This window comes from Macadamia integrifolia, chromosome 6 (assembly GCF_013358625.1).
Source record: "Macadamia integrifolia cultivar HAES 741 chromosome 6, SCU_Mint_v3, whole genome shotgun sequence".
Lineage (NCBI taxonomy): Eukaryota > Viridiplantae > Streptophyta > Magnoliopsida > Proteales > Proteaceae > Macadamia > Macadamia integrifolia.
In genome coordinates this window covers 12,559,776-12,586,988 of record NC_056562.1, presented here as the reverse complement: position 1 = coordinate 12,586,988, position 27,213 = coordinate 12,559,776, and the positions used below count along the sequence as shown (strand labels likewise).

At 37.1% G+C, this 27,213-nt stretch overlaps 1 protein-coding gene and 1 pseudogene across 2 annotated transcripts; both read left to right on the top strand.

Annotated features, from left to right (window-relative positions):
* The first annotated feature begins 360 nt into the window (after positions 1–360).
* On the top strand, positions 361–6,003 carry LOC122081865 (cellulose synthase-like protein G3). 2 transcript variants are annotated; one of them, XM_042649221.1, is made up of 7 exons: positions 361–1,015; positions 1,801–1,950; positions 2,049–2,174; positions 3,285–3,728; positions 4,444–4,620; positions 4,703–4,791; positions 5,314–5,515. In XM_042649221.1, exons 1-7 carry the CDS (start codon positions 416–418, stop codon positions 5,378–5,380), a joined length of 1,653 nt encoding a protein of 550 aa, XP_042505155.1. In that variant the 5' UTR covers positions 361–415; the 3' UTR covers positions 5,381–5,515. The 2 variants fall into 2 exon arrangements, with proteins under 2 accessions (XP_042505155.1, XP_042505153.1); XM_042649219.1 differs by having other exon boundaries at positions 362–1,015; positions 4,444–4,791; positions 5,314–6,003.
* Positions 6,004–17,918: 11,915 nt separating this feature from the next.
* LOC122081864 overlaps positions 17,919–27,213 on the top strand; it is a 14,652-nt pseudogene continuing 5,357 nt past the window's right edge.

The window sequence follows — 27,213 nt, the reverse complement described above, 5'->3', positions numbered from 1 at the left end:
TAACCTTCACAAATCTCTTATAGAGTTTCAGTATTTTTTTTTTTTTTTTCATATGATGTCATTCTCTTTGAGTATTATTGGTCCAAACAACTAGTCTTTTGGCATAAAATTTTTGGTGCTATCGAATTGCAATATCAAATTGCAAGAACTTTGTTATTATCTGGAGTCTCATTCAAAGAAATAGAATCTAAAAAGATATTTTAAAAAATATTAAAATTTAAAAATATTTTGTGAACCAATAAGAGAAACAAATCATTCCATTTCTTTGATAAAATTGGGTGGCAGAAAAAATCCTCAACAGTATTAGCATGATTGGATGCACACATACGAGTCATTCAAATGTGCCTATAAATAATGAGTACTAGTGGGTTGCCTTTCAGTGGTGGAGAGGAACTACTGCAAATTAGTTCAAGAGATGGAAAGCCCTAGCAAGATGATGAACACAACCATCTCTCCTCCTCTTCACACTCTTCAGCCCTTGCGTCGCACGTGGTTAAACCGTGCATTTGCATTAGTCTACACGTGTGCCATAGTTGCACTCTTCTATCATCATTCACTCACTCTCCTCCAATCGACCTCCTTCATCACCTTCTTCCTCTCCCTCATCTTTCTTCTCTCTGATGCCATCTTCGTCTTTATGTGGGTCACCAATCAATCCTTCCGGATGCGTCCAGTCCGCCGTCGGGAGTTTCCGGAAAACCTCCTTCGTTTTGTGAAGGAGAGGGATTTTCCGGCGGTGGACATAGTTATATGTACAGCCGACCCATACAAAGAGCCACCGATAAACGTAGTGAACACTGCTCTATCGGTGATGGCTTACGATTATCCAGTGGAGAAGCTCTCAGTTTATGTTTCAGATGATGGGGGCTCGGAGCTTACTCTGTTTGCTTTCATGGAAGCAGCCAAGTTCGCCACCCACTGGTTGCCTTTCTGTAAGGAGCAGAGGATAGAAGAGAGGTGTCCTGATGCTTATTTCAAGTCCACCCACAGGTGCACTGAGACTCAGAAGATGAAGGTACGATTTCTAATGGAAAACTTAATAACTGCAATAAAATTAATGAGTTTGGAATGTATTTTATTGAATAAAATAACTTATTAAAAGAAAAAAAATGTTGAATACAAGAAAATTAGCGAGAAGCTAAGAGGCACCACAAAAACTTAGACGAGGCAAAAGAAGAAAACAAGGACCAAATGATCAATCACATATTAAGTTTGACATTTTTTGGAATAAAGTTAGTACAGGCAAATCTTATACGGTGAGTCCAACCCATAGAGATGAAATGATCATTCAAATCATCATTTATTTTAGTGGGCTTCAAAGATGATTCAGTGTCATGTTAAAGGCATACTGAATAAGGCGGAGGCTACCAATTAGGAATGCGGAGAAAGGAGATTTTAAGATTGAGAAAAAAATCAGTCTTAAAAAACGGATTGATCTTGTAGGATTCCTGAAATTCCTTGATTTTTTTCTAAAAGCATATGTCACGTTCCACGAATAGTCAAAACATTGAGGAATATCCAATAAAGCACTTCTGGAATCACACTAATTCTTTATTACAGATTTTAAATTGATCATTCTCATAAATTGGTTCACCATAAAATTATACAAGCCATCATCCAATTAGTACAACGATTTGTAGTCATGTGATCCTCCACCCAAAAGGGAGAAAATTGAGAAAATGAATAAGGGAATTAATCAAGCCATTAATAACTTTTGTTTTTGAAAAAAAAAAAAAAGTTATGGTGTATTACCATAGAGAGAGTGAATTATTGATTCTTTGTGGTTACAAAATGTTGCAGACAATGTATGAAACCATGAAATCTAAGGTTGAGAGTGCAATGGATAGAGGGCGTGTTCCTGATGAGTACATTGCCAGTGTAGCGGAGCGCGACGTCTTTGACAAATGGACGGCTGGATTTACTCGTAATGATCATCCAGCAGTGATTCAGGTTTGTTTGAGGGATCCTATATTGTGGGTCAGTAGTAAATTGTTAGGTTTTAGACTCTTTTTAAGTATTTGTTCTTGACGATGGATAATGAAGTGCAGGTTTTGGTAGAGAATGGAAGAGAAAAGGACATGAGGGGCCATGAAATGCCAAACCTTGTGTATGTTTCCAGAGAGAAGAGCAAGGCCTCTCCCCACCATTTTAAAGCTGGTGCCCTAAACGCCCTAGTAAGCATCTCTTCATTCCATTCACTATTATATAATCAGGGTAGTGCAACAGTTTTTCAGGGATTGTGGCTGCTGATTGGTTGAAAGGTACTCTATTAATAAAAGACTCTTCTTTAGCAAGTTAACATTATTTTTTCGTTGAGTTAAATCTATTTTGAAAAGGAAAATCAACCCAGCCTATTTTGAAAAGGAAAATCAACGCTTCCTGATCGTGTGATTCCTGTGTTAAGATATAGAGGGTAGTAAAATGATACCCCACCTCAGTGAAACTCTAAAACCCCACCCCCTGTCTATGTCCGTATGTACCCCCTCATTGAATCTTGCGTTGACACATGAGCCATGCAACCACGTGACAATGGGATGAACATTTTTTTTTTTTTTTTAAAATTATTATTAGTTGTAGTATTCTCTATTTGGTAGTGCGACTTTCATGGCTATGCAACATCCAATCAATGTCCCTTTTTGGTTTAATCTAAAAGTACAGAAAAAGAAAATACAAACAAAGGTAAAGGTGCAGGCACAGGAGGAAAGGTATTGTTATTATTGTTATTTTTGGTTAAAACTGTTTTGAAATTTCAGCTTAAAACATTTTTTAATGGGAGGTTAAAATTGGTCTGTTAAAGTATAAGGAGTGGGCCCTTTTTTGTTTTGTTTTTGGTAAACAACAATGGGGATTTCTTACACCCATAACTAAGGTTGTCAATTGATTTAGTTTGATTTGATTTAAAATATAATGAAAGAAAGAACGTTGTCCATTTTCGTGTGTCAATGCCTAGACACAGTAGGAGTGGAAAGATCGTGTTGTCCTATACTAAAGATGCTATCACAAGCGTTAGTGTATCCCTGTGCCAACAGGATAACATTCTGTTGCTCAAATATAATATATAAAAAACTCAAATCGAATCAAAACCGAACGATTTTCAAACCCACAATATCAAATTTGTAATTTTATACCACTCAACATATAAACCAATAGTAGATAATTTCTCACAACTCAATAAGGACACATGATTGTCGGATTTACTTTATCATTTCGGATTTGATTTATTCATTTCACATTTAGGCAATTATTAAATCACTTTAATTAACTAATTATTGTGTTTGTTGAAGCTTCGTGTGTCAGCTACCATGACAAATGCACCAGTGCTTCTAACCTTAGACTGCGATATGTACTCAAATGATCCGAAAACTCTTCTTCGGGTGCTATGCTATCTCTCGGATCCTACACTCGGGTCGAAACTAGCTTTTGTTCAATTCCCCCAGCATTTCCATGGGATTAACAAACATGATATCTACGCTGGTGAAATGAAGCGTTTGTTCCAAATTATTCCACAAGGGATGGATGGCCTAGCTGGTGCTTGCCATGTTGGCACAGGAACCTTTTTCCGTCGACGGGCGTTTTTTGGACCGCCATCATCGCTATTGTCTCCTGAGACCCAAGAATTACACCCGGATCATGTCGTAAACAAGCCGGTCCGGTCTGAAACAGTTTTAACATTGGCTCACAATGTGGCAAGTTGCAACTATGAGAATCAGACCAACTGGGGCATTAAGGTAAGGTTATATATTTCTCATGCATATGAACCAAATTAAACTGGATCGGGGTTGAATTTGAAATGAACCATGACTTTAAAATGGGGAGGAAAATATTTGAAAAAGAAAATTTCAGAAAAGGCATTCCTCCATTGTTTTGAAATTGCCACAAGGGAAGTTAGATAGAGCCAAAAGTTTTTTTTTGTGGGGGTGGTGGGGGGGGGTGAATATTCAATTTGGGCCAAGGCCAACTTGACAAAAGATAAATAAACCCACCCAGTTTTTATTTGTATTGGGCTAGGGTCATGTGGCCCGATACCTTTCTGAACTATTTTTAGGAGGGGTTGATCGGGCTAGGGATATGCGTATGGTCCAGAGGTTCAAATTGTCTACAATGAGTGATGAGGTGCAATGAACATCCGACGGCTGAGACCATCTAGGTACACGCCTGAAGGGGCTCCCAACCACCTGATGCTAAGTGCACCGGTGCAGTGGCTGCAGACAATTTTCACGCCCAAGCCCGTGGTTGACAATTAAACCAACACCACTACTCAAAATTTAATTTTGACCTGAACCAGATGGAGACCCGGTTAAAATGGATTGGATCTCAAACCTGAAACACATAATCCAAAGTCCAAAATAAAAAATGTTGATAGCAAAAGTCGGTATCAATGTTTAAATCTTTTGGTCGACGCATGTTAGCAACGTAATGAGATTATTCTTCTAAAATGTGCAGATGGGTTTCAGATACGGATCTTTGGTAGAGGACTACTACACCAGTTATCGGCTGCACTGCGAGGGATGGAAATCAGTGTTTTGTGATCCTGAGAGATCAGCTTTCCTTGGAGATGCACCTATCAACCTCATTGATGTTCTGAGCCAGATCAAGAGGTGGTCTGTAGGCCTATTAGAGGTAGCCTTCTCTGAGTACAGCCCAGTCACCTTTGGTATTCGTTCAATGGGCCCTCTAATGGGCCTTGCTTATGCTTATTCAGGATTTTGGCCTATTTGGTCCTTTCCTGTTGCATGCTATGCCTTTGTTCCGCAGCTGGCTCTCATCAATCGTGTCTCCATATTTCCAGAGGTATACAATAGTGTTCACTCATTTTGCATTGGTAGGATTGGTAAGGTTGAGCACAAATGGGCCTGGCCAAACCTCCCCCCACTATAATTATTGGAGGAGGGAGATTTGGCAGGTTTGCCAAGCCCACCAGCACCCAACTCGAAAGAAAACCTAGGATTGGGCTTGGGTTGAAAAGTTAAGGGCCTAACCATTTTATTATAATTTTAAAATTGGTCCAAAAAACATTACCAGCTGGCACAATACATGTTAACATGCAGCATGTGTTACCAATGGTTGGGTTGCACATGAGCATCTTCAGTGTGATCTTTTAGCACTCATGACTATCTTTAGGCATAGATACCCTACTGGGTAGTGTTCTTTCTTTCTTTAAAATTAATCAGATTTTGGAAACTAGTATAAAATTTTAAAAGAAGTAAATAATTTTATTAGTATAGTTCAGGACCTCTATTACAATAAAAACATTAGGAACCATGCGTTTTATAACAAACTCTAAAGAGGATATATGGGGAACCTAATGAACAGGTATCAGAGCCTTGGTTCTATCTGTACATGTTCCTTTTCTTGGGAGCCTATGCACAAGATCTACTAGAATTCTTACTAGCAAGAGGAACAATCCAAATGTGGTGGAACAATCAAAGAATGTGGATGATAAGGGGAATCTCATCTTACTTATTGGGATCCATTGATTTCTTTCTTAAATCAATTGGTATCTCTGCATTTGGATTCAATGTGACCAGCAAAGTGATCGATGACGAACAAAGTAAGCGATATGAGCAAGGTATTTTCGAGTTTGGAGTTGCATCACCCTTGTTTGTACCACTAACAACAGCTGCCATTATCAACTTGATCTCATTACTAAAAGGACTAGCAGGAATTTTCAGAGATGGGAACCTTAGGGAAGTATTTGTGCAGTTGCTTATATCTAGTTTTGTGGTGGTAAATTGCTGGCCAATTTATGACGCTATAGCTCTAAGGAAGGATGGTGGAAAGATGCATACAAAGACTACCGTGGCATCTATCTTATTAGCATCGGTTCTTTACTTAATGGCATCTCTTATATTAAGATCCTGAGATTAGGCATTCTGTTTTTTTGTGATATTATTGTATCATTTTTTTTTTTTATATTTCTTTTGGCTAGAAGCTAGCAATAGAATATTATCAATAAAATAATGAAAAATAATAAAAATATCAAATCCTTAGATAATTAATTCACCTTCAATATGACCATCAGCAGAAAACTACCCAAGCGAATGAAGCATAACATGAAAGAACTCTTTGTCCTCAATCTTCACACATACTAGAGGTAATCTTTGGAGAGAGTAGGGGCAATCAGAGTACAAGGTTTACATATGGCACTCCCAACCAAGCTAAGCCTACAAGAGCTATTTACAAAATCAAACGATGGCCAGTGTCCCCCCCACCCCCACCCCCCCCCCAAAAAAAAAAAAAACCCACACAGGTTTCTCTCTAAAGATGTCCTTCATCCACTACATGGAGGGGCAATGAATGATAGGCTTGTTGTTTTATGGTTGTCCTTGTTGGCAACTCGGCCACGTGGCGGTGATGATGTGGCCAATTTGGGTGACGTGGATGAAAATGATGATATGGCAGTGTCCAGTGTCACCGATGAAATAACAGAGAAACTTGGTATGCATGGATTGGTTTAATACATCATTAATAGGTGGTGCGGGTTTCTGGGTCAAAACTGGCAAAATTAGCCTATTTACGATCAAGGAAATTTTTGGTAGTGAAAATGACATTTTTGGAAGATTGGTTCTTCATGAAAAAGATAGATTGTAATTTACTTAGTCCAGTGCATTTGATTTCGTCATATTCCGATACCGTATGAAGAAGTTACAACATTTTTGGCAGTCGAGGGCAGTTTCGGCATTGAAGATGAATTATTTAAAGGAAGTGTTCTACATGGAACAGTACGACAAAAATACAATCTTTCCAAAGGTTCTTATTTCATCACGTTCCGATTCCGTATGAGAAAGATACGTCATTGGAAATATGTAGGGGCATTTTGGTCTTTTTATATGGATGATTCAGATGATTGAGTCTTCTGAAAATTCGTAGAGCATCCAGTTACGATTCCAACGCACTTTGTTTCATCTTGATCGGATATCATATGAAAAATTTATAAGTGTTTCTGTAAAGTCGGTTCGAAATTCCAAACCAAAAATCCATCAGTTGCTCCCGGTGTTTGGTGGATTTTTCGGAATTTATTTTTAAAATTATAAGGGCTTTTGTGTAATTTAAATATTTTGAAGGTCTGAGTTGCAAGGGGTCTTTAAGCACTGAAACATATAGAGGTAAGGGCTTGATTGTAATAAAGAGGAGTAAAGGGAAGTGAAATGGATGGCCAAGATTCGACCACGTAGGCTTGATGCCCATCCAAAGGCTGCTGAGATTTTGCGCTGACATGGACGAGATAGATGCTTGCGCTTAGAATTTGATTGGTTAGGTGCATAATTCTTGAAGCACTGGTGCTACACCTTATCAAGATATGTTGTGGTGTTTCGCGCGTGTATAGAAGGTATAAAAAGATTCCGATCTTAATGATATCGTGAAATCTGATTAAAGCCATCATGGAGGATTCGGATCCAACGGTCGATATGCATTTCTCTTTTGTGAGTGGGAGACAAGTTCCCTTAAAATCCGGAAAAGCAACCAATCATAGATCGACAACACTTCTGACGATGTCAGCGCCTACGTCATGATGACGTCATCTAGATTCAAATTTAATGGTTTGGATCTATTGTCCGTTGGTTTAATCCGACAGCTTAGATTACAAGATCTTTTATATGAGATCTACGGTCATATTTCACCCTTGTTGCGCGCGCCGCCGGTGTAGCCTACGCCACCCCTACGAAGATTCCATTTCAGGCTATCTCATTGCTCCAACTTCAAATGGTCATATCTCCCTCATTTTAACTCGGATTTGGGTGAACCAAGTTGCAGCTTCTTTGTTTTTTCAAGCCCTACACCATGGAGGCAAGAAAAATGAGGTTTGAGTGAAGAAAGGCTATGATTTTGGTTCCCCCTCTTTGTTGGTCCTTGAATGAACATACATTCTTGATGATAAATGTTCTTAGGCCATTAAAAGAGGTAAAAGAGGTGGTTGAAGTGTGTTAATGGTACATTAACTCAAAGTCAAGGAAGAAGAGAAGAAAACAAGGATGTGTTTGATTTGAAGAGCAAGAAGCCAAGGAGAGAGAAGGTGTGAGCACCAAACTTGTCAGTACAAGTTTCCAGTCATCCCAAGCAATTGGTTGTGAGATTCTCTAACCTTTGATTTTACATTACATGTATGTATGTATGTTAGGGTTAGTTGTGGATGAATGTATACATGCTAGGTTAGTTGTGGATGAACTGTAAGCATGCTAGCTAGTTGTGGATGCATATGCTAGGCAGAGCTTGACTGTAGGGCATTAATATAAGCCCAATTTAATTGTATTATTTATTGTGTGCTTAGTGGGTGTTTATGGGTGCTAAGCACCGAGAGTGGGTGCTTCCGTGTAATGGGTGCTACACATTGTATCGGCACTACGAGTGCCATCTCAACTTCGGCTTGAGAAAATTGAGTGTGGGTGCAGTCAAAAGTAGTGTATTGAGTAGGTACGAAGCCTTTACAGGCACTACTCTGGGGATGTAGGTAAATTGTCGAACCTCGTAAAAACCCTGTGTTGTGGGTGCTTGTTGTTTGCATTTTATATTGAAGTGCGTGGAATGTGGAATGGGTATGCATACTTGGAAGTGCCTATGAGAGGCTAAGTGTGCATACGACTGTATGCAAACAGGGACAGGTATATCAGGTTTTTCTTGGCCAAACATCAGACAGGTTTTTGGGGATCGGAATTAGACTCACTGATTCACCCCCCCTCTCAGTGACTGCCGAGTTACAACAAGGCTTCTTATCTACAAACAAGGTCAAGAGAAGTGGATGTTGAACCCCTCTAGAGAAGATGATGATCCAAAGAGAAAGGACCAAGTAGTGTGCGATCCATCAATTGGAGCAGAAGGACAAAGACCAACAAAGGTGACCCCATCTTAAAGGGTGTCAACTTAGAATTGAAATTGAAAATTGAATTCAAAACTGGTCGTTTAAAATGAATCAAATCAAAGCTATGTAAATCAGTTAGGTTTTGTTTTCAAAGGATGGAATCTTTTTTTGGTTCAGTTCGATTTTAGTTTTATGAATAAATTCGTTTAATCGAATTGAATTTCTCTTTTTTTTTTTCTCACTATTTCAATCAATGTGTATGATAAATTTTTTTTCTTTTCCAATGTTAAAATTTTTTTTTTTATGGAATATGACTTTTATTTTTTTGTGAAAACGAAAGAAGTTGGTCTACAAATTACCCAAAAATAAAAAAACGAAAAAAAGTTGTTCCAAAGACTCCAAACACTTGAAATAGGAACTAAACTTACTATGGAATTGAAATAAAATCAAATAAAAATTAAAACCGAATCAAATCAAATTGGTTTGATTTTGATTCCTAAATCGTGTCCCTATTCTCGGTTCGATTGGATTTTAGTTAATACATTTTTATCTTGAACTGAATCAAATAATTCAAACCAAATCAATTGACACCTTTAACCCACTAGGCATGAAAGGTTGCCGGTTATTTTATGTTATTTTTTTAATAATAAACTTTTGTATTATTTGTTTTTTGATAACCAACTTTTGTATTATTGTTTTGCTTTAGGACAATATGCAATATTTTTATTATTAAAAAAAAAAAAAAAGGTTATAAAGTCTTTACCATTTGTGGTGTTTAAAATTTCAGTACACCTTGCTATATGAGACCCAACGGTATAAAATGTTCCTCTTCTTATCTAGAATTGCAGAAAAGTATCTGAAGATTTCTTTACAGCAAAGATTCGTCCATTTTCCGGTTCGGGAGGCTTCCTCATATATTTTTTCTCCATAGTTTCTTTCTTATTATTGCTGTTCCATTTGCTTTGATAATGTAGGATTCTTTTTCCTTTCCTAGCTTCTTCATTCTGCACATTAATGCAGTTCTTTTTATATTAAGCACAAGATCGCATGTTGAATCAATGAATAATATACATAAATATAAAGACTTTACATTGATCGATATTGGTTGATGAAGTATTCTCCATAGCCATTGTTCTCCTGTTGTCGGTCTTCTTTGTTCTCTTTGTATAGTTTTCTTCTCTATACAATTGTTAGGGTTTCAACTAATAGGCATATAGATTGGAACAGGAGCAACCCTGAAATTAAGAACATCTCATAATGGGCTCAATAATTAATGGGTCTACATATAATAGTAAAGACTTTACATAATATAGATTTTTTTTTGTTTCGTATTTCTATACAAACGATTGATTCTTAGTCCTTCTATTCCTGCTCGACAACATACGAGAATGACCATTTGTTTTATATATTTTTTCATGGCTTTACTGGCTGATGAGATAGTTGTTGGAGTTTTTTGGTTCATGATATTTCTTCAGGGATAATGTTGTGTGGCTATTGGGAATATGTGGTTGTTTAGGTACATATGGAATTTGCTAGGTCTGGGGATTCAACGGGGTAGAAATCGTCTGAAATTCCCATCTGGTGCAATTTCATGCAATACCATCCCAAGCGATTGACACGTGTAATATTCTGTATCCACGGTTCAGATTAATCTACCATAAACCAGTGAAAAAACCGACTTCAACCAAATCATTAGAGAACAAACTGGTTCGGTTCACCTTTTTAAAATAAAAGCTGTAATTCGTTCCGTCTCTCTCTCTCGATTCTCTCCGTCTCTCGGCCTCTCTCTCTCTCGATCTCGACTCTCCCTCTTGGTTCTCTGCAAGCCCTAACCCTGATTGATCGAGGATATCAGGAACTCAATCATCGCTACATTTATGATTCATTACCTCTACCCACCAGTCTACCACATCGCATTGCATATTTGCGCGAATCCATACAAATTAGGAAGAAAGGAAATTAAAAGAAATGCATAAATTAAAGGTTTCTCCAGTGGTACAATCACCATATCCACAATTAATAGCAGAAACTGTTGGCCATTAAGAATAAGGAAGACAGAAGAACCTCTAAGACGAATTGAAAACAGACAATCACACTTAACCTAACAATGGAAGAAGAAAGTCAACATCAAATTTCTTTGTATCTTTGAAGGTTCCAACACAAATTGAACCAATTCTCCTCCTTAATCTAAAACTAAAAGAAAAAAAGAAGTTTTTAGATTGTGCACTGCTGTGCAGCGGAGGAATTGGGACTACCCTATCTGAGCGCGTACCTGGACTTAGTGGGAACTAATTTCAGGAAGGGGGCGAACTTCGCAGTAGGAGGAGCGTCAATCCGGCAAGGAGGTTACAGTCCCTTCCATCTCGACATCCAGATCTCTCAGTTCCAACAGTTCAAAGCTCGATCTCTACAACTCCTCTCTTCTGGTAAATTAATCTCTCATTCACCTCTTTCAACTTAAATTTGGTAATCAAATTCCTCTTCTTTCAAACGCAGATTACAAGAATCATCTGCCAAGACCAGAGGATTTCTCCAAGGCACTGTACACCTTCGATATCGGCCAGAACGATTTCTCCTTCGGGTTTCAACACACGTCAGAAGAACAAGTTCGAGCTTCAGTTCCTGATATCCTCGATCAATCAGGGTTAGGGTTTGCAGAGAACCGAGAGGGAGAGTCGAGGTCGAGAGAGAGACGCCGAGAGACAGAGAGAATCGAGAGAGAGAGAGAGAGAGAGAGAGAAAGAGGGAACGAATTACAGCTTTTATTTTGAAAAGATGAATCGAATGGGTTTGTTCCGGTTTGAAGCCGGTTTTTTCACTGGTTTATGGTAGATTAATCTGAACTCTGGATATAGAATATTACACGTGTCAGCTGCTAGGGGTGGTATTGCATGGAATTGCACCAGATGGGAATTTCAGACGATTTCTACCCGATTCAACGACGTGGTTTGCAACTTTGTAGAATTACAATCTCAGCGAATTAACTTATGAACAAAAAGAATCAAAATTAAAATTGATATGAATTCTGATGAAATATTACTCCCCTCCCCAACATTCTGATCACCTACAACTCGAAGGCCACACATCTCCAACAAATCCAACTCATCGGCTACAAAGCATAGGGCTAGGAGGGAGAAGATCAAGCCAGATGGTGGATCTGCAAAGACCTTTCTCTTTGTAGGCGGAAATGGTTAAACCTTTAATAGATATGAGAAAAGAGACTAAAAATTTAATGGAAATTTTGTGGAACTTTTAAGAAGTTTAGGATGAGAAAATTCAGAAAAATCTAGAATGGGCATTTGGCCAAATTCAAGCAGACCCATTTCCAAAAAATTTTCCCCCTTCAATAGTTCCATGGCTATTTTCCTTCAAAGGCAATCAAGATATTAAGAATCCACAAAGGGGAAGAGAGAATCCATGCCCAACGATAATCTAACAGCCATCTTTGCTGCAAGTGTCTTACAATCCACTAATGAAACGGTTGATCGAAATCTTTCAGATTAGGAGGAGGGAAGTTATATTTTTCAAACTAGCAAAGGGGAACATGATATTACAACTAAGTACAGGGGAGGGAAGTGATATATCCTAAATTAATTATGTAAATAAAAAGAAATGAAATGAAATTGATATCGATTATAATTAGATTAGCATTAGAATATGAATATATATATATATATAATTTTAAGTTATTGAATGTGATTTTTTGTAAAAGAAAAACATGAGTTCAAAATTTAGGCAAGCATGAAAGCAAATCAAATTCATTTTGTAGTTAAAAATAAAGATTCACTATATTTCTTTGGGAGAGGGTGGTGGTGCAAGTTTAAGGCTGGGAAGGTATGGCGGGCAGAGGCAAGGATTGGAGGTGGGTCTAACGCCGAAAAGCGGGTGGTGGTGGGGGCGAGGGTGGAGGCAGGGATCATGGTAGGGTTGGGTCGGGCCGAGAAGGGGGTGGTGGTTGTGACGAGCCAAGAATAAGGCAAGTACCAAACGTGCTTGGGAGATCGGTGAGGCATCCCCACCAAGAATACGACTAGTACTAGGGGATTTGGGAGATCAGTGAGGGTGTGCAAACTTTAGTCCTATATCACCAATGGAGAGATTACTGGGCTAGTTGATAACTTCTAGCCTCCTTAACATGGCACAACGCGTTTTAAAGCCTTGAGGCCCACGAGCCAAAGAGGACAATATTGTGCAATGTTAATGAGGCAGGAGGGTTACAAATGGTATCAGAGCAAACCCCGACAGTGTGTGGGGCCACAACAGGGGCACTATGCTGAAATGGGAGAAGTGTGACGACCCAAGAATACAACAAGTACCAAACCAGTCTGGGAGATTAGTGAGGGTATGCAAACTTTAGTCCCATATCGCCTAGGGAGAGATTACTGGGCTAGTTGATAACTTTCAGCCTACTTAATATGGTACAATGCGTTTTAAAGCATTGAGGCCCACAAGCCAAAGAGGACAATATTGAGCAATGTTAATGGGGCCAGGGCATTACAATGGTGGTGGTGGAAGATATTAAATTTCAACTTTACAACTTTGATATTAAAAACCCAAATAAAATAAGATTTTATAAACTATAAGTATTCTAAAATTTGTGTTTATTAACTTAAGCATTGAAGTTAGGTGAGCTGACAGTTCCCTGGAGCTTGTGGCTCAACCAATGGGAGGGGTAGAGGAGAGACATTTCCAAGAAAAGGAGGAAAGAGATGGTCACAAGGGTGGGTACACTGCTAAAACACCCACCCTTTTCCCTTAGTTTAATCAATTTGAGGAAAAAAACGAACCAAGCTTTTTGTCTATCCTTATATGATGATCATGATCGAGTTCATAAATGAATGGGGAAGGGGGAGATTTCTAGAAATGAAGAGGTATACTTACTGCATTATCTCTTTATAAATTATAAATTTAATTTCCTCCAATATCTCATTCATTTTGATTGAAAATATGATACACCTAAAAATACATTTAAGCATAGTATAAAATACCTCATCTAAAATATATCACTCAATCATGAAAGAGTTACACTTTTGAAAAAAAAAATCATCATGAAGAGGAACTAAAATTTTAAAATAGTAATGCTACATAATGGAATAAAAATACTTAGAAAATTGTATTTGTTAAAAGAGGTCTTGGTTTATGCACAACCCACGCATAAGAATGATTATTTGTGCATGCCAAATGTTTGTGACATCACTGTTCGGATAAGGCCCAAAGTTGAGTGGATAGGAACACCCCAAGGTCCTATACTCGTAATGAAAAAATCAAAAGTTGGGAGTGCCCACAAGTAATAGTTAGAGCACAACACTAGAAATGCTGATACACCTTATAGGATTGAATTGGACTTTGAAATGTGACGCATGGCTTCTAGATCATGTCCACTCTATCTGATAGTCGGAGTAAATACTTCTTTTGTCCATGTGACATAATGAACAAGGGCAACACATGGAGCCATTCCTACTAGGACCACACAAATTTTTCTCTTGAAGATAAAAAGTAAAGAAATAAAATAAACAATTATTGCATCCATTTTTTTGGGGGGGGGGGGCTAAGTTCAACAAATGCATTTGTATTAATCAAATTATAGAACCAAAACAATGAGAGAAAACACTATTGAGCTAGTATTCCACCTTCGGCTTGCCATCAACATAATAGAAACTCAATCAAAGACTGAAGAAGAAGAAAAAAAAAAAAAAAAAGGTCAGGAAAACCTATATTTGTTCTTCTTTGTCAATTAAGCTCTGCTTTGAACTTTTTTTTCCTTCTTCAATTGAAGTTCCATAATTTAAAGCATTAGTAATGGCTTCTGCTTCCTTTCATTTCAAAATATGAGATTTCTCCCTCTTTTTATATATGCATGAGAGACTGCATGAAAAGAAAGTGTAAGACCTCATAACCGAGACATGATACTCTGTTTTAACAAAGACAAAGATTGAAAATCCCATTATATTTTGATAAATAGATGCAAACATTATTTGAAAAGACAAATCTACCTTTTATTTTGTCATTACAATAAGGGGTTAGATATATATATATATATATATACACACACACACACTAGCAAAAACATATGTGCAAATGCACGTGTTGAGAAAAATACAAGTGTAGGTGTTTGTTAGGACATAATAGAAATGGTGAAAATCAAACTAACGATCTAAATCTAGCCCATTTATTAAATAAAGCAAAGAAACACAATATAAAGAAACAAAATTGGAAATGGGTGCCAAAGAAAAATAGGCCTCTTACCCCATTTAGGAGTAGAAAATATATCCTACTTGAATACCCAAAATTCACACCATGGCTGAAGTTAGAATTCTTTTCCAAGTAAGGATTAAGAAGAGGAAGATGAAGAGACAAAGCTATAAAAGCAAAACAATTGTATACGGTTAGTGATTTACGAATAAAAGAGAATATATACCCCAAGGGGGTAGCCGAGTTAGAAAGGGACCTTCACCTCTGGAAGCGTGTGGTTCTGAGTTCGACTCCTCTTATCTCCTTGGGGCCATTCACATGGGGGTGTATAGTGCTCTTCACTATTTTCAGTGAAAGTTGAATGGTTCTCATTCAACTTCGATATGACCCGATCCATGCGGTTGTGGGTTTAGTATGGGCCTGTGGGACTAGTTAGGCTGAAAGCCTGGATACCCATCTTTAGGGAAAAAAAAGAATAAAAGAGAAGATAATTGAGAAATATATAAGAGAATTTTGTTACATACCAATATAGTCAACCATAAGAATACCATTGGAGCATCATCCCGTAGGCTAATTTCTAAAGAAAGAAATACCATAAGGAAGGTGGCCAAACACAGAAGCCACCGAAGATGTAGTTTTATGAATGAGATTGCCAATATCAGATATTGAATCACCCAAATTATATATGGGATTGGGAGAGCATAAACTAATCATGTTAGTAGAAGAAGGAAGTGGACGAAGAAAGAGAGAGTTAAAAGAAAGAAAACAAACAACTATTAGGAGATAAGAACTGCACTATAGGATTAAGGAGTGAAAACGTATATCTTATATTAAATCATTGAATAGGGAAAGAAAAAGTTAAAGAACTAAATAAGAAACCTTACAAGAGCTAACTTGGAACTAAGGGAATGGCAGAGTGTGAGACTCAAGAATATGGCAAGTACTAGATTCGCCTGGGAGATCAGTGAGATGTCCCTACCAAGAATACAGCAAGTACGAGGGGGTTTGGGAGATCGGTGAGGGTATGCAAATTTTAGTCCCACATCGCTTAGGGAGAGATTCCTGGACTAGTTAATAACTTCTAGCCTCCTTAATATGGCACAACGTGTTTTAAAGCCTTGGGCCCATGGGCCAAAGAGGACAATATTGTGCAAGGTTAATGGGGTCGAGGCGTTATAGAGAGTAAGCGAGCTCTTGGAGAGAAGACCTAAGAGGAATAGATCATGTTGATGTCATAAACCTTGCCCCAAGATGAAGAGATATTTTCAACGTGGAGAGAGAGAGAGAGATTTAAGGATGAGCAATAGCAAGAAAATGTATCAACAAAGGAAAGACATAAAAATTGAAAATAAACAATAACATTTAAAAAATCTAGATAAAAAATAGAAAAAGTAGCAACAATTTGAAAAAAAAGAAAGAAAGAAAAAAGGATGAGAAAAGATAGAGGAAATTTAAATAAGAATGAAGGTTAAAATAGTCATGTGAAAAATTAGACATGAAACATGATTACATGATTTTATATAATAGTATGATAGTATGATAGTATGATATAAAATCATACAATATGTACTTTTCTTTATCCCATTTGTGAACGGAATATGCCCCATTTCACGCTAATGGTTAAACGCCAAGATCACCTTAAATTTTTGTTAGGGTAATCTTTTGCATCATTATGCCTAATAAAACAGTACACTTCCTAAATTGGAATGGAGAGGATACTCTTGTAAATTTACGGGGAGAACACAATAACCTATATTGCTCGGCAGGGTTGGGTACCCTACCATTAGTCCGCAATTACAAGCTTAACCAACTAGCTAGAGCCAGTTTTGATTAGACGAATTCTTTGTATAATGAGATCTACCAAGTTGGGCCAATTCAAGACGATCCCAATTGATTATGAATGATCTCTGGTTCTAAGGTTGACAACTCAGGCTGAGCCTGACTTAAATAAGCCTGGTCCTATTTTAAATTATATTTTAAAAAATATATTAATAAATATACTAGGTGTGCACAATAATTATCATGCCTCTCTTGGACTTGCGCCCCTATGTATAGGCACAGGGGTGCCCCTCTTTACAAGATGTTCTAGAACCTTGGATCTTTGCTCATGTGCAGAGTATTGATATCCCTTTATATGAACATTATGACACTCTCCTTTGCAAGCCAACATCTGTTTTTTATGTTGCACCAAAACATTACCTTTAGAAATCAATCTCCCTAATCTATATTAACTTTGTCAACTTTCCTTAACATGATATTCCGTTTTTTTTCGTGCATGGTTTCTTCTCAAGTTAGGAGTCATGAACATTGTCTTCAGAAATTGAAAACATACTTTCATATTTGTCAATCTTGCCATCATCAGTCTTCAATCTCTATTCCCAGTCTCTTAGCATGACACCCTCCCCTACTGGCTATTGGGAACAATAGGATGCCTCTACCAAGCCAAATCTTAGCCACGTCTCTTCTTGAACATTCTGGTGATAAGTCTTCTTTCAAGAACCCTGATCCTCTTTTGTAATAATCTCACAACATCTAAGGGGTGTGGAGACCACCCTTGGATGTGGCACCCACACTCAATAAATGGTGTGAGATTATTACAGGAGATCTGGCCTCTTCTTTCAAACAGATGGATTGTACTCCATCAAATCATCAATTCAGTTGATCAGTCAAATTTAATGAGAAAATCCACATAGACTTGTTGAGAGCCTAGGCTATGTACTGTAACGTTCTAAAAAATAAATTCTTTTGATTTTTTATTTTTTTGAAATAAAAATGAGAGAAAAACTGTATGATAAATCTGATTCCACTTCTTGTTGTTTTTAAATGAATCCCACACTATTTTAGCGTCTTTTTCTGAAAAATGAAAGTGGTGTTTTACATTTTCAGAATTGACTCGGAGCAAAAGGCGCTTAATCAACCTTGTAACTTAAGAGGGGCAAATACGTACTTTACCCTCAAACATAACAAAAGGAAGCCTATCACAAACTTTCATTGTTGCAACGGCTAGGGAGATATAAACATATGCAGCGGGAAAGAACCTGAAGCAAGAACGCAGAGCCTACTACCGTCGATCTGCCGTCGGTGCTCCGAGGTGAAGGTCTCTCTCTCGCGCGTTCTCTCTCTGTCTCTCTCCCCCTACTGATTTTCTTCTTCGTTTTCTGTTCGTTGTTCCAATAGGTAGAAGTTTGTTGCAGCCACCGTCTAGGAAGACGACGCATATCTGCCGTCGGAGAGGTAAGTCGATCTCTTTCCCTGTCTCTCTTTCACTCCCTCTCCCACCTTGATCTCTCCCTCCCTCTCTTAACCCTTTTTTTTTTTGCAGCTTACCTTGTTGATCCTGCCAGATCGAAGGTGAAAGTCGCCTCTCTCTCTCTCAAAAGTCATCGACATATCTAGATTTGTGATTTGAATGTGTGAAGTATGGAGTGCAGATTTAGGGTTTCTTTCCTTGGTTGATTTGAATTTATTTTCTATAAAATTTGAATGTCTCCTGTGAAGCCTTTGAATTTTTTATTTTTGGGAAAGAAACCCTACAAAATTTGCTTGCTGTCTCTGTCGAACCAGGGACATGGTTAGTACATACCCAATGCAACTAAACCTATCTCAGCCCCTTTTGGTATGCTGTAGGAATTCTGTTCTTCCATTTTGCTCTTATTTAGGCTGGAGGTCTACTAGACCACAACACACTCATTGTAATGTGACTGGTGGCATAAGTGGGAATGAGTTGCCCAGATGACTACTGTCTTTAACAAGATTGCTTTGTATACACCTATTTAGTCTTGGACTGCCATTGCTACAGCCTACAGGTATGTTGGAAATTTTATTCATATCCAACATCAAATATTCTGGTTCTGGATGAAAAATAGTTGAGATTTGTGTGAAATCTGTGATGATTTTACTCACTCCTAAAAAAAAAAAAATGGTCTATGTTGATTTGGTTGCATCCTTTTGGATTTATGGACCTTTTAAACCATTATAAAGTTACATTACAAATGTGTTAATGTTTCTGTACATTCTTGAAATAAAGATTAATTTTGGGAATGGGCTTGGGTCACGATCTTAAGATATGATGAAGTTAATTTTATTACTAGAAGTTTCCCCCATGCTATTTTTGGTATCCTATTTTTAATGTAGAGCTGGTTTACACTAGGTAAATAAGCCCTAATAAGATAAACAACCCTCAATCAATATCAGTTCTGAATTCAGACTTGGAAATCAAATAGCTCAACAACAAAGCCTAAGGGAAAGGCTAAATTGAAGCTCACAAGTAGGGAAACTTTAGCACAGTCAAATCTGATTTCGAGGGTCCTCAAAGCACTGCTGAAGATACACCAACAGTGGCTGGTTCGGATCTGAAGTGGACTAACAGAATCAACACTCAGACTCTACAGGGTTAGGGTTTCGCAGGCCAAAGGAGAATTCCTGTGGTTCTCTTTTGGCTGGTCAGAGGCCTTTGGGGTGGTCTTCAAACCCTCCAAAGGGTGCTCGAAGATGCTGGACAGATCTGGAGAACCAGCCCCTATTCGATTTGCTTCCAAAAAACCTGACTGCAGAAAACCGATTTTCTGATTGTGGCTGGTTCTTCAAGCTGATCTCTTGACAGGCTTTGATCCTCCAACAGTCTTGGTTCTAGCTCTCTTTTAATACTCTCTCACAGCAAACAAATAAAAGGAAAACAAGAAAAGAAAGAGAATCTGATGGAGGGGTTGAGAAGGGTGGAAGAGAGTTAGGATGTGTATCTCACCCCTCAAGGTAATAGCTATCTCAGCCCTTCACCATTTATAGTTGTTTCCACTAAAATTGATGTAGATCAAAGCTTGAAGAAGAAGAGTAAAGCAAGAGTCAGAAAACATTGTTCACGTGAACGTAACACATGATGAAGGGCTGAGCTGTACGGACTCAAAGGAAGCCTAAAAATCTCTCAGATAATGGCTGCGCAAGCCTTGAACAGAGCCTAGAACCCAGCAGCTACAGGGAATGATATTGTTCTTCAAAGGTCATTGGTCAGATTCTGAAACACCTAGGATAACAGAGAAAACAGAAAAGGAAAAAAAAAAAAAAGAAAAGAAAAGAGTTGATGGAAGGGGAAAAATAGGCTTATACCTTTGACCTTCCCATAGTTTAGGCATCCCACTCCGTCAGCCATGAAGAGAAACTTCAAATTTCATTAACTCAACTTGTGTCTAAAAGCTTACAAAAGAAAGTGAAACTGAGTAAAAAGGAAACTACTTCTTCCTAAAGACTTTCCTAAACTGAAACAAAGTTACTTGCTTACAAAGAGAATAAACTAAGGGCCCGTTTGATAACGTTTCAAGAAACGCGTTTCTACCGTTTCTGTTTCCAGAAACAGCAGAAACGGAGCAAAAAGCGTTTGATAAAACTGTTTCGTTTCACTTATTTTTAGAAATAGAAATAGAAATTTTTACTTATTTATGGTTCAAGAAACGACCCAGGCGAAACAAGTGCCGTTTCTGGAAACGACTTGTGGCAATTCTTTCACTGGTTACCATCGACTTCTAAAAACATGACTTATCAAACACCTTCAATTCCGTTTCTGTTTTTAGAAACGGAAATTTATGTTTCTGCCGTTTCTTGAAACAGAAACGGCAGAAACGTTATCAAACGGGCCCTAAATAAAGAACAAATCAAAGCTTCTAGAAACCTTCTAATTCTTCCAACTGATACCTTGTCGGCCAAGGCATAGAATGAGACAAGAAAGGGAGCCAAAACTGAAATCTGTAAAACTCCTTCAAGGACCCTACAGCTGTTCAAGATACCTTCTAGAAATCCACTTCCACAAGGCAACTCAATCGTTCAAGGTCCCTAGAGCTGGCATTGGATTCACAAATACCTCTCATGCAAGGCAAGCTTATGCTCCCGAAAATCCTTCCATGGAATGTCTTGAATGGGACCCTCTAACCTGATCATATGTCATCCTTTAAATACGCTAGTCAATAGGCATTATGGGCTGATTCATGATCCAAAAATAGGCTGATCGATAACCTCAATTCATGGCTGATTGTGACCAGTTTTGGAATACCAGAACCACTCAAGATCTACATCAAATAATTTAGATAGCGAAAGCTTCAGCTCTTTTGTTATTCTGAAGCCTGCTCTTCTCCCAAGCCTTGCCAAAAAAAAAAAAAAAAAAGAACCCCCCTCCCATGCCTAAACTTCCATCACAAATGATGATGGTGGAGTGAGCATCATGTCAAGTGTGGAAACCTGGTTGAGTATGCATGAAACAATCTCGCCTCCTTGACTCTCCCTAATGATGTTATCATTTTCAAAGCCCTCTTTCTATTACTTGAAGGACTAGGACTAAATGCAAGTAGTAGAGAACAATTTGAGCCTCCTTGATAGCCTTACAAAGCAATAGAAAAAAAAATGGAATCTTTGATACTGCAAATTGACATTGGGCCCATCAGGAGAATCAATCAGTTTTTTTTCCATAATTCAACTGTAGAAGAGAACTCATAGAATCCGTTATCTATCCTGACAGAGAAGCAAGCAAGCAACCAACCCTTGTAAGGGAACATAAGAACAATTGGATGGACTAGTGACAAACTTCAGGCCTATTAGTTAGGCTCAAGACCTCCCAGAAAAAGGGCTACGATAGGTTGGCCTCCAAGGTGGACCTATGAAGCATTCTTGAATAATGTTGATATTGTATAATTTATTATCACATTAAAGCATCAATATTAAACCTGTTGACGTAGAACACAAAGAAGATCAATAATACAACAAATAATAGAAATAATAGCAAAATACACAAGAAGAAACCCAGAACAAGAAGAGTGATAGGGAAAAATCAAAAGGAAGCACAAATATCTGCAAAACCAGATCTATGGGGCAGGTTTGAGCGCTTGAAACCCTAAGCTCAGAGCTTAAACAGCATAAAAATTAGTAACCATGCTCTGAAGTCTTTTTACAGCCATTTAGATCTAGTGCAGCCAATATGATGATGCCATTTGGAATTGTAATTGTACCTTTAACCTTTAGGATTTTCTAATTAAGTACAAGAGTTCCCCATAACTTAACTAGTAATACTAAACAATAGCTGTTAAATAAGATAGATAAAATGACTAAGACTTGTTTGGCTGTCCCTTATGCTCGTGCATCAGATCCCTTTGAGTTTGAAGAAACTTGGCTTTGATATGTGGTATTTGAAAACATAGAATCAGGCTCTTTTTGGTTGAGTCGTATTTGAATTAAACTTCCTTGGACCTCTCTTCCCACCATTAATGTGCTCCATTCATGGCTGTCAGATGTATAATACTTTGTTGGAAAATAAGGAAGGACATGCCAAAGCAAGCATATTGGAGAACTATCGTTTCCAAATTCAGCTTTGGATACACTCTTCAAGGCAATACATTTACTGTACTTGCATAGTTGCATATAAGGAATTTTCCAATTGTAGACCCCAAAAGGATCATTGTCAACATGCTTTATCATCACCTTCCTCGATCAAGTAAGATGATAGATCTAGGATTGATTGAATATCATCTGGCTTTTCGTGCTAAAGATTTTTGTTGAATAGCAAAGAAACACATATATTATGTTTGCTACCTTGTTCCTTGCTCTCAGACTTTCATTGAACGTCAGCAGGTCATAATAATATGTATATCTGTACTTGCATTCACCTTCATCAAGATATTTAGAATATTTGAGCTTTTCTCAAACACTTGGTGTGTTCTGACAATTCCGCAATCCTCTTCTAATTGTCTCCTTTATGCTCATCATAGATGGGAAATGAATTGCAACACATATAACTGATTTTTGAATTATCAAATAGGAGAAAAGAAAAAAAATGGTGATTCCGTCATCTTCTTTAGTGAATCTGGGTTTTCTGCTGCTTGTGTATCATCAAATACTGATGTGCAGTCTCAAAATATTCATCAAATGCTTCCGGTGCCTGTTTCCGGTGAAGGGGAAAAGTTGAGTTTGGCCTCTGTTTTGCTCACCGGAAATAACACTGATATTTCCGGTGGTTTGGGTGTCTGTTTCCGGTGGACTCATTTGAAAAATAAATCATGTTATTTTTCAAACCTAAGTTTTTATTTGGTTCCTTTCCTAATAATAGTCATTGAAACTTGGTGACAGATCCTAGTCTTCATCCCCTTTTCCTGGTATTTCATCCTCTTCATTGTTCTCATTGCCATTGTCATTGTAGGCTATGTCTTATTTGTGTTAGGTTTTTCATTATAGATACTCAATTAATCCTATCTATAGAAAATTCCTTGAAATTATCATCTCCAATGCTGTTCTCTGACATGCTTAGAGGTTCACATTGACCTTCTAGAATCTCTTTTTGGGCCTTTGCATGTTCCCTTTGTTTAAATGCTTTCTCTCCATGCATTAGATCCTCCATAAGATGCTTCATCTCCGTAGTCTCTACTTGTCGGGCTTTGTCCTTTTCCATTGTGACCTCATCTACAACATGCCGCCATGTATCACAAATTCACAATCCATTCTAATTCCATATTAACATAGAGCTCATAACAGATCTGCATGAATACAATAAACATTATGGAGGGATAGAAGATTTGCAAAACTATATTGGGGCAGGTTTGAGCACCTAAAACCCAAGCTCAAAGTCCCTAACAACAAGGCCCAAAGCCCTTTGGTGGCCCTTTTTATCTGGTACGACCAATAGGATGATATCAGTTCAAAACATAATGTACCCTAAAACCTCTAATTGATCTTATAGCTTTCTTAGATTATTATAGGATACCATTTTTTACCATCTATATCTATGGGATATTCTAGTGTTCTTTATATTTATATTACTGTTTTCATTTTTTTTTTCTTCTCAATATTATGCTTTTGGATTATAATTCATTCGTATTTGCTGTAATTTTCTTTTAGGCTTCTTCTGTAATTTTGAAATTTTGTATTGTGATTCTAGATTTATCTTCTTCTTCTTCTTCTTCTTCTCTTTTTTTTTTTTTTTTTTTTTTTTTTTTTTAATATGGTGTGATCTCATCCATAGCCATTAAAAAACATTAAGAAAAGGGTATTTGAATATAAGTGAAAATAATTATTATCTGTTGTCTTTCTATCTTTTCAGTTGGGTTTTTCTCTTTCATTGGATGAAGATGTATTTCCATTTTTCAAAACTTAATTTACTATAGTTTGGCAATGCTACATTAGGATTTCAGTATGCACCTTTTACATTGTATATACATGATGGGTTCATTGATCTCTCTTTCTTGCTCTCACATTATTTGTAACTATTAATTAAATTCTAATATTTTGCATTTGAAAATATCAAGTGTAGGTTCTACCCATCAATAGGTTATATTCAAAGGCCGGGATGAAGCTTAAACCATCAAAAGTTTGGCATCCTATTTGTTTGTTCATCGCTCTGGTGCTTCTTTTATAATCCTTTCTGTTTCTTCAATTTTGCTTTTTTATTTCAGTTTTGAGTTATTCATTTCTCTATGATAAAAAGTGATAAACTAATTTATTTTCTCTGTATTGACTTTGAAATGAAGGTATTGGTGGTTTTGTTGATTCCTTGTTTAGTTATCACGGCTTGGTATGTTAAGGCCACTCGAGTTGAGTACATTGTTGAGAAGGTTTTTGAGAGTTCCATTAATGGATCGTTGTCACAAGTTAAAACTACAACAAAATCATTGCTCTCGCTTAATTCGTTGGCTTTGAATTTAGCTAGGCTATTAAGCTCTTCGCTTATTGGGACTGAGTTGTCCTTTTCTACTTATCCTTTTCTACACTACAGACTAAGGTTAGTGGATTTCTACAAAAAAAAAAAAAAAAAGATTAAGGTTAGTGGATCTTTATTCATTATTATACATCATATGTAGCTAGAAGCATGACAACTATTATTGTTAATGCATGTTACAGGTGGCACCTAGCCTTTTTCTAGCATTTTTGACAATTCCAAACTTATCTCAGATTTCATATATTGGAAAAGATGGTCTCTTATTCTCATTTCTCTATGATGGAAATCAAACTCTTGCCGTCTATTCTAACACTTCACGTTTATCCACTGAGGCTACTCCAAATTCAACAACTACTTTGTACATACAACAAGTAAATCATGAAACAGGGAAGCAATATGGAGAGGCAGTTAGTATGGATCCTATGGTCACTGTAAATTCTAGTTGGTTTCAAAAAGCTTTGAATAGAACAAATGGATATATTTCATCAGGGGCAAAGTGGAATGAAGCTCAAGATCTCCTTTTCCTTGACACTGCTGCTATTGATGGAGTTGGTGTGATTTCTTTTGGGTTTTCAGCAGCGAACTTCATAGATTCATTATCCGGCATATATCTTTATGGTTTGCAATTGTACTTGGCTACTAAAGATGGGGAAGTACTTGCACAAATTGGGCCGCTAAACACTACAATGGCTTTTCGTAATGGCACAAGTTCAATCCAATTAATGCAACATGGAAATCTAACAATTCAAGATATTAATATTTCCTGTAAATCCATTGATTATTTTTCAAAGACTTCTTATGCGAGCATCCACAAAGTGAAGGATATTTTCTATTGTGGCACTATTGAGATAGCTATGGTACAATTGGTATGTAAATCAACTGGAATCTACTTATTGTAGGCTTAGATCATTTCTAAAAAGCCTCAATTTTTTTTTCCAATAACTATTTTCCTTTTGTTTCCCAAAGCTTCGATTGTAGGTTTAATTCTTTTGCATTGTTTAATGCAATTTAGTTTTAATTATCTTCTATTTTGATTTGCTAATCAATTGATATTTCAATCTGACCACTTGAACGTGAGGTGATTGATTTCTACCTTTTAGTTTATTTTATATCTCATTTATTAAATATGGTGATCAGTTTCAAACATACAATTTTATTGGATTGGTGGACAAGATCAAACTTTTTAGAAAATTAATTACTTGGCATCGTTTACTTTCATTTTGTACATTATTCCCAAGCCTTTGTTGCATCTGTACATAATTTTTCTTTACTCAAACTTATTAATTTGATATCTGTTATTGACATGTTAAACAATACAGAAATTAGCATATGTTAATCAAGAATAAACAGGATTTACATTGCCAGCCCCAAATAGTTGGAAATATTTAGTGATTTCAATGATGGCTGCATGTTTTATTCATTGCCTTTAAGAGGATTTACTCACATACTATTAACTACAACAACAAACTCAGCCTTATCCCCCGACTTGATGGGGTTGGCTACATAGATCCCTACAAAACGAAATAGGTAAAAAAAAAAGTCCAGAATAAATGGGGGAAGGAAGAGATGAAAAGATGAAAGTCGATAAATAAGAGTAAGAAGAAAGAGACACAGCCCAACAAGTCAGGAGATATCAACTATTTTAGTCAAAAATGATTTCTTATATTTGTTTTAGAACCCCAAAATATTAGGTTATACCATTAGGTAGGCTGGTATGGCTCATATTTTGGTTTTAGATTCAAATTTGTATGGTGGCTCAATTGATGGTCTGATAAGAAACCTAAGGTTTTTAGAATTTGTTTAAGTAACCTTTAACCTATGAAGTAAATTTTAAGTTTGAAGTTCGATGTATTTGCTTAATCTTTCAGTATTTTTGTTTAGCCTTTTAGATAGATGGGTCTTGTAACCAGATGTGAGCTACTCAAGTCCATTATTGTGGATGCGTAGGTACTGGCAATGGGTCCATATGAGTGCCAATTGATTCCATGCTTGTATTCAGTATTAGACTTTATATTGGCAGGCTTAAGCAGCATAGTTAGGAAAAAAGGTCCATCAACAACCTAAATCATCCTCTACTCGTTTTGGCCCAAATAGGGTTTGCCATGTAGCAACATAAAGCCTTGCTACTACATCATGTGGAAGAGTCCAATATATTGTTGGAGAAAACCAGTGTATCAGTCTAGTCACTTATATGTATGTACAGTTGATGTGGGGAAGAACTTTTTGTTTTTTTTTTTTTTGGGTGAGGAACATCATTTATCATACAAGATTTGCTCTTTAGGGTTATCTTTTCTGGAGTATAAATGAAGCATCTTTCTCTTTAAGTTAGGATTATCTTCTGTTTATAGAGATATGTGAAGCTAATATCAGAATAAAATCAACAAGGTGCTAACATGTTTGGAACATAGAGCAGTAGGAAAAGGAACAAAAGAAGTCTCACTATAAGAACAGTTGGAAGCTTAGCGTATTTATCATATACGAAGCCCCCTCAACATGGATGGATTTTCTGTACATTATTCCATGGTTGACTTACAGTGTG